Source organism: Canis lupus, chromosome 2 (assembly GCF_011100685.1).
Source record: "Canis lupus familiaris isolate Mischka breed German Shepherd chromosome 2, alternate assembly UU_Cfam_GSD_1.0, whole genome shotgun sequence".
NCBI lineage: Eukaryota > Metazoa > Chordata > Mammalia > Carnivora > Canidae > Canis > Canis lupus.
The window spans coordinates 2773996-2786065 of NC_049223.1; the positions used below are offsets into that span (position 1 = coordinate 2773996).

The 12070-nt window shown below is 37.8% G+C and overlaps 1 protein-coding gene across 26 annotated transcripts in view; it reads left to right on the plus strand.

Moving 5' to 3' along the window:
* Positions 1-12070, plus strand: part of PARD3 (par-3 family cell polarity regulator) — a 650509-nt gene that overhangs the window by 410150 nt on the left and 228289 nt on the right. For all 26 annotated transcript variants that reach the window (XM_038529690.1, XM_038529684.1, XM_038529679.1 and 23 more), the window contains 2 exons: positions 6531-6719; positions 8030-8200. In XM_038529690.1, the coding sequence (XP_038385618.1) occupies positions 6531-6719; positions 8030-8200 (360 nt within the window). The remainder of the gene's footprint in view (positions 1-6530; positions 6720-8029; positions 8201-12070) is intronic.

Here is a 12070-nt window from a genome sequence, read left to right on the forward strand (position 1 = left end):
GAGAATAAATTTGATGTAATTTCCCTTATCTGTAAATATTTCAGTGTGTCTGTCCTAAAAACAAGGGCATATCCTCCTGTAACCAAAGTCATGAAATTGACATTGATTTGACAGTGTTATACTATTGCTTACCCCAATTAATGTGCTTTATAGTATGCAGAGATAGATGAATGAATGAATGAATGTGAATGATCAAATCCTGGTCTGGTTTCTAACTCAGGACCATGTATGGGATTTAAGTGTCTAGTGTCTTCAGTCTAATGTAATCTGGAACATTTCTTCAGCTTATCTATTTTTCATTTTTGAAGAGCAAATTTCTTTGAGAATGTACCTCGATTTGGGTTGGTGTGACTTTTTTTAAGATTTTATTTTTATTTTTTATTTATTTATTCATGAGAGAACACAGAGAGAGGCAGAGACATGGCAGAAGGAGAAGCAGGCTCCCCAAGAGGAGCCCAATGTGGGACTCGATCCCAGGTCCTGGGGATCATGCCCTGAGCCAAAGGCAGACAGACGCTCAACCACTGAGCCACCCAGGTATCCCTGGTATGATATTTTTTAATATGATAAGGATTTTCCTCCTAACTTTACATTACAGATTAATAACTGTTATCAGTACTTGTATTATTAAGCAAATAAATTCTTTAAATTTTACTTATTTTACATCTACCATTTGATTTAGAATGGAGTCTAGTAAGGCCAGATGTGACATTTTGACTTTGCTAATAATAATAAGTAACCTTATTACCAGCAACAGATAATGTGTGTAAATATTCATCTCACATATAGGATAAATTAAAATATATAACTTAAACTTTGGGCCAATCTTTTAGGCAAAAAATAAAATAAAACCAAAATAACTTCTCCATTTAAAAAAAATCCTCCTCTTAATTAAAAACATGAATCGTTGTTCCTATTTGTGATAACTGCGTACTATTTAATCTCTTTGTGCTGAGTGAATGTAATCTCCCTTTAACTTCTGCCAGCCTTTTGTTAGCCTGAGAATGTGATGTGCTGCTACCAGGGCATATTGGTTTTGTAAGGACTGTGGTATCCCTTCTGAGCACCAGCCCCTGCCCAACATTTATAACCATGCTCCTATCTCTTCTTTCCCATGCTGGGTTTTGGAAGAGGAAGAAGAATTAAAGAAATGGCATGCAATGGGTTTTTTTTTTTTTTTTTAAGATTTTATTTATTTATTCATGATAGTCACAGAGAGAGAGAGAGAGAGAGAGAGGCAGAGACACAGGCAGAGGGAGAAGCAGGCTCCATGCAGGGAGCCCGACGTGGGATTCGATCCTGGGTCTCAGGATCGCGCCCCGGGCCAAAGGCAGGCACTAAACCGCTGCGCCACCCAGGGATCCCACAATGGGGTTTTTATATTACAAACAGTAGTGTATAATGGATGGTACAAAAATCATCAGTCAAGTATAAGAAGAAAAAATCACCTGCAAGTATGCGACTTCAGTGCCACCATTTTGATGTGTGTGTGTGTGTGTGTGTGTGTGTGTGTGTGTTTAAATGATTTCCTTCTTTACTTGTGTAGCTAATAGATATCTTGTCCCAGGCACATATCATGTACCTAATAAATGTCATGGTCCCAGCAGGAGGACTGATATGTCCCTTCCTCCTAAAGCTTTTCCTGATATGAAAAGGCAGACATTAAACAATTTATTAAAATAGAGTATCAGGCTGATGGGTGAAGCGTTAGAAATTAAGAAAGCTCACCGGATAAAACCCAGTTTCTTAGTCATAAATGTTTCTCTGTCCCACCAAATGGGACACTTTTTGAAGATACTTTAACAGCTAAATAGTATTACATGATGTAAGTATATTTTAATTTACTTAATATTATACATGTACATTTTTCTTATTTTTTAGCTATCATATTAAAGTGATGAACATCTTAACAGTTAAATCTTTCTTCTTGATCACAGTTTTTTAGAACATATTACTAAAGTACTGTTTTTGTGATTAAACAATAAGCAAACTGCAGAGGCTGTGGATAAGCATTATCAAATTGACTTCTATAAATGTAGTGCCTTTTTCCATTTTACCAGTAGTGCAGGAAAGTGCTCATTTCACCATGTCTTCTGCTTTCTTGTATATATCACTACTTAAAGCAATTTTCTTCAGTAGATTGATGACTTTTGTTGATTGCATGTCTTTTGTTACCAGTAAATTATTTTACCTTTTTTTTTGATTCACTCATCTTCTTTAATGAATTGCTTATTTATATCTCCTTATTTTTGTGGGAGTGTTCATCTTTTTGTTCTTAATTTATCACGTTTGTGGAATAATGAAGTTAACTCAATGGAAAAGGGAGTGGGAGAGAAGTCAATAAATTACAGGGGGGCAATGAGCAACATATAACTCTGCTGTTATTTCTGTGCTGCCACTCACAACACTTCCGACATCAGATGTGTGAGTTCTTCCACCATATACTTCTCATACTGTCTGGAGTTAGTGTAGACCTCACAAGATAGTGGCTCAGTCCCACAGATTACCTACCACTCAGATGCCATAAGGAAGTAGTTGGTCACCAGGGTACCCACAACCTCTGTCTGACTTGGCTACAAATCAGAGGCTCCTATGACCATCCCCCTGGGTTTGATAATCTGTTGAAGCAACTCACAGAACCCAGGAACACAGTTTACTTTTGCGAATTTCTTACAAAGTATATTTCGAAGGGCACAAGTAGCAAACCAGATGAAGAAATATTTAGGGCAAAATCTGCAAGTTCCAAGCTCAGAAGCTACTGTCCCTTTGGATTTGGGATGTGCCTCTATTCTGGTATGTAGATATGTTTGTCAACCTGGAAGCTCTCTGAACCTCAAACTTTTGGGATTTTTCTGTAGGCCTCATCAGTAGGCATGATCAGTTATTAACTCTATTTTCAGCCCCTCTCCTTTTTTTGGAGAATGAGTAAGTTCTAAACTTCTAATCATGGATTGCTCTTTCTGATGACCAGACCCCTTCAGGAGCCACTGAGGAATCTACCAAATATCACCTCATTAGAAAATAGATGCCCCTAGCTTCCAGAAAAATCCCAAGGGATTTAGGAGCTCTGTGTCAGACACTCTTAAATAGGAAATTACAAGGGTTTTAGGGGCTCTGTGACAGAAACTGGGGCCCAAACCAATATATTAGCAGGCACTGAAGGCAGATTTTATATATTTATTTCCTTCTGTTTCACAAATGGCAAGATGTTAAGTCATGTATTTCTTTGCTGAGCCTGAAATCTATTATTTTAGGGACTCCAATGACATGTATACACACCATGTTTCGTTTGCCTCTTTTCATAATTTGTGTGCTCTTATAAAAATCTTAATATATTGAGGCTCAGAGATCACTCTACTCATGATTATTTCTCAGCTACTTAAGATAATCAACTTTTTCCCCCTCACTCTCCTATAGATCTACCCATTTTTCAGATTAACCAGGCTCAGAGGGACCTGTGGACCAGCTGTTTCCCACAGCTATTGGGACCACTGGTTGGACCTTGGTGCTGCACATCTGTGGCTATTGTTCTATCTCACTGTAGATAGAAGTGTGCATCTTTGCTGCTGCTCTGAGGATAGTAGGAAAGCAAATAGCTTTCATACTGCCCATTCTGCAGGTTTCCTGCTTCTAGTATGCTTAACAAAAATGCCAAAGGTCAAAGGAAAAAAAAAGACAGGTTGCATCAATGCAAAAAGTCACTTGGAGTGTTCATACATGTGTGTGCATCAGGGACATGATATGAGCTTGAGCAACATGGTCCTACAAATGGCTCGAGAGGCAAATGAAAGAAAATACACTTACTGTGTTTCCGTAGAAAGAATTTGACTCAGTTGTAAAATATAGAATCTGGATGGAAACAGACAAGGTGATAGAAAAGTAGCTGCTGCTTTGTATAGAATGAAGAGATCTCTATACTAGAAGACTCCATAAAAAGTTCTCTATAATATGGCATTTAAAATGGTTTTTGAAGAGCAAATTTTTTAAAACATTCGGCTGCCTGAAAATTAAGTTCTAAAAGCTGGCATTAATTTCAGTCTTATGTCAAGAGCCAAATGGATTAATAATGAAATATCAAAGGAAAGTACAATCTCTCACTTAAATGTTTTTAATGATAATAATGACTTTTAAGACTTGATAAGAAAGCTGAAAAAGAATATTATTCCCATCCTGCAGTTTTCATAATAAATGAAACTTTCCTGTGGAGAAAATAGTCTCCTTTAAGACAGGTTCAGAGTAGGGCATGTCAGGAAATGATTCCAACTTGATTAAAATTTTTCTTCATATATTCAGTCAGCTCCTTATCTTGATTTTTCAAGTAGAAAAATAAATGAGAATTTTAAGCCTTAATAAAACATCATGGAAATGTGAAAATCAGTAAACATTAAAAAGCCAAACTGAAGATCTAAATCAGTGACAATTAAGAACCTTCCAGACTTGAGGCAAACAAATGTATTCAATGATCACACCTAAATGTGCCCAGCTAAGGACTATCTGTGGTTTTATACCTTTTTAAAGGCAACTTTTCCAGGAGTATAAATCCTGATTCTGATTCACAAAATATATTTTACCTTTAATTACTTCTGAATTTGAAATAATTCTGAAGGACACTATGGCATGTTTTGATATTTTGTATTTCAGGCATCAAAATTCACTTATACAGTGTTTTTATAAGAGATTTTATATTGAGATAGCTGTATAGTAAATATGCATTATATTAATATTTGTTATAACTGATATTTATCTCTAATGCATAGGTTTTGAGTTATAATTATTCTTTGGGAATATTTTAAATATAAACATTATTATAATGAGCAGGGTTAGGCTTGATTTTTACTTTGACGCCAAAATGTATTTGCTTGGTATAGTTAACATAGCTATTGTCTGTATCTTTTCAAGTCGTTCTTATTTTGCATTCTTTATTGTATAGTTTTCCTGATTTTAACATATTAATTATTTTATTTATTTGTTTTTGGTTATATACCCTGACCTGATAACTGTGAGGTTGTCTTTAGCAAAGATGGCACAAAGAATGTCCTATCATAAAATGTTAACATAAGACATTAGTAAATTAGAAATATCACTTTATAAATCACATTATTATGGATTTTGAGATTTAAAAAATTACCTTGTGTATTATGATAATCTTAAAAATAATCTTTTATTGATAAATGCTATACTTCCAAAAATTATTTCATCTAGTTACGATGTTAAATCCTCAAATAAAAAAATTATCATTATTATGTTAATCTCAATGGTTATTAGAAAAATTTAAAAATTTATTGGGCCAAAGAGAAGAAAATTGAAGTCTACCCACATGGCTGTATGCAATAGAACCTACTTTCATGTGTGCAATTGAACATTCTTTTAAAAGCACATTTTACAGGATTGCATTAGAGTCTAGTTTAATTATGTACCATTAGTTGTTTAGCTATTTCTCAATGATAATTTGATAATTCTAGCCTGAGTGAATAGGTGGATGCTGGAGAAATATTACAAAATTGGAAAAAGAGTGGAAGCATGTGGTAGGATTAGATGAGGCGTTTAACTGTGATTTGAAGAGTTTGTGTCTCATAGTTCTTATGTGGTTGGAAGTACTAACTTTGTTTTATTGATTGATTGATTGATTGATTGAAGTACTAACTTTGAAAGAGAAATCTGCCCTTACCAATTCGAGATGACTAGGGTAGGGGTGGGTGGGTCAGGTGCCCACTGGTGGGCCGTGGGGGAGTGACAGAACAGGTCCTCTCCCTGCCGTTTCTCAGGCTCTACTTTCAGCTTCCAGTTCTCCCTCACTGTTTTAAGGGAGATGGGCAAGAGTTTGTGTGTCTTAAACATGTTGTATCCTGAAACAGTCTTCTTGTTCAGTGATGTCTATACAATTATGAAATCAAAGTTTGCAGACAAAACTAATTAATAACACCATATTGCTTGGAGAATAGCCCCCAGCTGTCAGAGGCATGCCGGTGTCGAAGAAAGGTGTCCTCTGATTTTGTTTCTCACACATGTTGGAGAGTAAAGCTCTCTAGTGGCTCTCTGAAAATGAATACACGTTTCTGCTGGCTTTGTATCATCAGAACTTACTATTAATTGTGAATAAAGTTATAGACTATTAGTGAACATTAAACTCTTAACATCAAAATTTCCTAGTCAATAGAAGTACAAATTAATTATATTTATTTTGATTCCTGCTGTTACTGTTTTCCTCCTGTGGTTTAGGATATATAAACAGACCAAAAACAAAAACGGAAACAAAACACAAAATCACAAACTCTTGGAGACCACATGTCTTCAGTCTTCAGCTGTATTTTTCCATACATTTCTCAGAATCTGGTTTGAGTTTGTTTCAATATTGAAACAAGTGCCACATAAAAATATTAACAGCTGGTTCCAGGAATCATCTGGAGGGGGTGCAGATGCACTGTTATATGGATCTTGTCACGGAACTTTGGTGGAAATACTGTGCCTGTGAGAGCTGTGAGAAAGGAACATTGGAATATAACATGCCATGCAATTTTGTTTCCTATTAGAAAGCAGAAGATGAGGATATTGTTCTCACACCTGATGGCACCAGGGAATTTCTGACATTTGAAGTTCCACTGAATGATTCGGGATCAGCTGGTCTTGGGGTCAGTGTCAAAGGTAACCGATCAAAAGAGAATCATGCAGATTTGGGGATCTTCGTCAAGTCCATCATTAATGGAGGAGCAGCATCTAAAGTAAGCAAATGTTGACTTTACTCACCTCATGTCCATTAACAAAACAATTTTTTATTACAACCCTGTTCCTATCTTGGAAACATCTACACTGTGTGTGTGGGGAGGGGAGAGTACTTTCCTCTACCCTCTTATGTTCTGTTTCTATGGCCTGTGAATTAATAAACTGGCAAAAGACAGATGGACAGAACATGTTTACAAATTTTATCAATTTTAATATTTAAAATTTTTCATGTACAGGGGCTCTACAGAAATGACAGAATCTAAAGGGCAATGAATTGTGGAACAGTGATTAGACCAAAGAAGGATGTTTGGGCTTCTAGGGGAGGTCAGTTGTGGGATAGTCAGTGTATGGCAGAAACTAGTGGTAGATAAGGTTTCTTTTGTACAGTCTGTTTTGTAGCCTGACTCGTCTCAGGGTGCCAGCGCTGTCTCTAGTGATGAGGATCGTTCTCTTCCTGGTTTGAGATAGGAGAGGGGACATCTTCCTAAGAGGAATGCTGTGCCCTGCATTTAGCCAGAGATGGGGAGAGTAGAGAGCTCCTCCTGATCTGCCCCTTCTCAGGTGCCTGAAGCTCCCAAGAGTCCTTGTGCTAATAAAATGGCATGTTTTGGAGTGGCAGGTTCTGATATGCTGTAAAGCTTACCAGATGCCTTGTGCGTTCTTCATAATCCTCCATTCGTGATCAGACTAATAGAAATCATGATCTCTCATTTTAGGATGGAATCCATAGCTTCAAGTACCCATTTTTTTTGTCTCACAGAATTTACAGGCCGTAATCATTGCAGTTGAAAGAAGATAATCCATGCAAAGATTTAGCATCATTCTGGGCACAGAGCTTCCCCACAGGAAGGCTCATCTTTCCCCTCTCCCCTTCCCTGTGGGTCACTTAGTATGTTTGCCAGTGGAGAGCAAGTTTCCTGCCTGTTTGCTAAGGGGACCCTTCTCTGCAATTATCTAACAGCCTTGAGCTTTTTCTTGTCTTGGGTTGTAAATAACCTCTATGGGTGTCTCTGGAAGCAAGAAAATAATCACTTTGTGTCCCTTGAATTAGTATGCTATTTTGGTAAACAGATTATGATAATGACTTGATTTACAAATGTATAAATGATTGAAATAGACACAGGCTGCAGTGGCTGCTTAGACGTTATTGTGCTCGTGTTCAATTGGGCATAATCCATTAGGATTAAAGCCCCCTTTCTTTCCTCATGTTTTTATTACCTTTTTTTTTTTTTTTTTTTACTAAAGGGAAAGCAACTTCTTTTATAATAGACTATTTAATAGCACTTATTTCTACCTGTTTTCTTCCCAGGATGGAAGGCTTCGGGTGAATGATCAACTGATAGCAGTGAATGGAGAATCCCTGTTGGGCAAGACAAACCAAGACGCCATGGAAACCCTCAGAAGATCTATGTCCACTGAAGGGAACAAGCGAGGAATGATCCAGCTCATTGTTGCGAGGCGAATAAGCAAGTGCAATGAGGTAAAGCATAGCAAATAAAAAGAAGACACTAGTATTTGAAATTGTAATAAGACTAAGTTTTGTCCTAATATTGGACAAAGGATGGCAGGACCTGGAACTTTACTTCAAAATACTGTAAAATTATCATTGCTCTTTTTATTGTATTGACTGGACTGTGATTTGCTCTCTTAATTCTATGATCAAAATATTCCTAAGTGTGCATTAGTATTTCTGTCGCCAGCTCACCAAATAAAACTGGTATCTTAAGAGCATCTTTAGCTGGATTCCCTTCTTGAAAACAGGGCCATACGTTCCTGCTGGGAGCCAACAGTTCCTCTTCTGTTCAGGGGTGTTGTATCTAGGAGAGAGAAGCAGTGAAAGAACAATGGCTTGTTCATTTGTTTATCTAAAATGGGCTGTCCCTGACAGGAGAGTCTGTTTCTCTTGTGACATTGTTGAAAGTGTAAGTCTCCCCTTCTGTTCCCTGTGTCCCCTATGTCTTTCAATATGGAGTTGAGTATTTTCCCCTTGAGTGCATGCTTTTTGAGTGATATCTATTGTATAATGTCACGGTTGGTTCTAAATATCTGCAGTAGTGCATAATTAGGAGTAGGAATCGGGCAGCTCGGGTGGCTGTAGTGCCACCCTCGGCCCATGGGGTGATCCTAGAGACCCGGGATCGAGTCCCGTGTCAGGCTACCTGTGTGGAGCCTGCTTCTCCCTCTGCCTGTGTCTCTGCCTCCCTCATGAATAAATAAATAAAATCTTTAAAACAAACAAACAAACAAACAAAAAAGAGCAGGAACCATATCCTCTCCTGAAGGTTGTGATCCTCTGTTTTCACAAATAGAAAAAAAAGAGTAAATAGAGACATAACTTTCTGGCACAGTGGGGCATTCGAAAGGAATAATATGTTGATTTGAAAATATTAGACCTTGGGGGAAAAAACAGGTTCATAGATCTATTATAAATCATATGCTAAGTATAGGAAATAGGTGGGAAGCTGAGAATTTACAGAGCAAATCTTGTTAAAAATGTAGAGTTTGTTTTTGTTTTTAATCAATGCTCAACTCCCCACATTTTTAAATCAACTAAAGGAAAATGACTAGGAAATCATACAAACTGAAAATTATATCTAAATTATTTAAGTGTTTTTCTTAATTTAAAAATCTATGTTATGTATATAAATGAGCTATTCAGGTTGTGTTGTTCACTCATGCCATCCTGTAATACATTCATAAATATGCAATGAAAGGTAGTGTAGAGGTGACCAATTTTGGAAAGTTTATTGACTATTGACTTATTTCTTTATTGTATTTATTTTTCAAGTGGAGAATTTGTTAATAATAATTAACAAATAAATTTCCATAGCAACTAAAGAACAATGTGTAAGCTTCACTAAAAATCTCAGAATGGGGAACAGTGGGACATAAAAAATTCACTTTCATAAAGTAAATATAAATGCTAATCCCTCAGAGTAAGTTACTGGAATGGCTTTCTTGAATAATGTAGTTTTTATCCATTGCCAGAAATTATGAACTGATCTTTCTAATATAAGTCCTGTAAAGTGCTAGTTGAAAAATCCTTCACAGTAAGTTCACAAGCACAGTGTTCTTTATTAGGTCTTTTTCTAAAACTGAAAAATTTCATGTTCACAGGACAGCATTCATTTGGCAGATGTTTATTGAGCATCTACTGTATTCAGGAAATGTGTTAGATCTTTGAGATATGGCAGTGAATAAAAACAGATGAGGTTCCTTCTCTCATAGAACTTATAATCTCCTGGAGAATATATCATATTCTCAGTCTTTTTAAAAATAAATTAAAATTTGTAAACATCTTCTCAAAGTTTTCCTTCACAGAAAAGCATTGGATGTTCTGGGAACACTTACAACATTAAGAAATGTACCAAAGGCCCACATCCTCTGATTCAGATGATTCCCTGTTATTCCCCAAACAGTAGCAAAGTAAACCTGTGCCAGCCTGAAAATGTTTTGATAAAAGCACTGATTTTATTCCCCATTGTCCTGTAAAACACATGAAATTGGAATCCCACTGAAATATCTCTGTGTCTCATTTACTTCTGCATATGAATTTATGTGAATGAAATGATTTAAGTAAAGTTAACAGCTGCAATAGGCAGTAATAGACTTTAATATTCAATATTGCTTATGGTATCATTTTCATACACTGCCAGTTATTACTATTTCTTAGGAGAGTATAAGCTTATAAAACAATTATATAAAAAAAATCTTATCACGAGTGCTGTGCTTTCTTTGTAATACTACTGAGAAGCCTTTTGTACTGACAGGGTTTAACTAAAGAATTTTATGAAGACAGAAGAGCTCAGTTCAGCTTCCCATAAGGCCTAAGACATAATTTTGCTGCTGTTGTACTTATATATTACCTTTGGAAAAACATCTCCCTGAATTACAAGAGAGTATGTGTAAATTACGTTATGGTAAATATTTATATAAGCATACAGTATCTTGTCATGAATGAACCTCAAGCCAAAATAATGTGCTTGAGTTCCCTCCTTCTGGGTCAATTAGTCAGCCACGGAGTCCGGTCTTTGACAGTATCACAAAAGTATATTTTACTAACTCGTCTTTAAATCAAGGGTTTGCATACCTAATTTCAAGTCAGAGGAGATGAGAATTTGAAGAGAATGGTTTGTATTTTGTCACGTCTTTCCTTGCCCTTTTCTTATATGTGGGAAGTGCCATATATCCTCTTAGTGTTTTCTTTTCAAAAATTGCTCACTCTTCACAGTAGGTATCGTCATCTTTCCCTCATTTAACTATGCAGCATGTGTGAGACATCCTCTGGAAGGTTCTCAGTCTCCTTTGCTTGGCCTCTTGGGAATCTTGGAACGCTGCTGATCTTGAATCATCTTACCTGTATTCCTCATTTTTCTCCTATTTCACTCCGGCTCTTTTCTCTCCTTGGAGTTCCTTGATTTCCACTGCTCTGTGTGGTTGGTGTGTGTCATAGGTCTTCCCGGGCTCGTTCCTATTAGGCCACAGGAGGTGGTCCCGGGAGATCTTCAGGTGCCACTCATGTTACCACGATTCGCACAGCCCTGTTTCTGGCTCAGAATTCTGTTCTAGTTCCTGATACTTGCCAGTGTGTCGCTCAGGCTCCTAATTCACCAGGTGCCCCAAACTTTATTTATGCCTTTTCTTCAAAACCAGTTCCTCCCTGAGAACCTCCCACAGTGGGCTTGCCCTCCACCCCCTGGACCCCCGTAACCCTCCCCGCCCCTCTATGGTTGTGGAAGAAGCTAGAGATGGAGGGTCACTCTTGACCTCTCAGATGCCTTCCCTATCTTGGTATCCCCTGCCTCCAGAATCTCTCTCTGTCCTCGAGTCTCTCCTCCAGCCCCTCTACTGTCGCCCCAAGTCCCGCCCCTTTGTCCCATTGCAAGAAGGCAGATTTTCCCACAAAACATGCTTCCTGTGTCACTCCCAGCCAGAGTCCCTCCTGGAGGTGTGCCACCTCTCCAGGACAGGTGCCAGCCTCCATCACTTGGCCCCCAGGGCCATGCAGGGCTGATGTCCAGGCCCCTCCGGCCTGTCCCTGCAGGGTCTGCATGAGCTCCTCCACACCACTTGCACTTTCTCAGACACATGATACTGTCCCGCCTTCGGGACATTCTGCTCCTTGTCCTCTCAAAGACAGCTTTTGGATTTTCGTTTCTCTCACCAGTGTATTCCCTCGTCCAACTACTTACCTTCATCTAACAGCAATTACCCTGTCATGGTTTCCTTTTTGGTTTTCTTTTAGAGGAACTGTAAGTTCTGAGCTGGCTGTCTACCTGCCACATCCCTCTCTCTGTCACTCAGTGTCCAACCCAGAGCTGACACCTTAGCACAGACTGAATGACAAGGG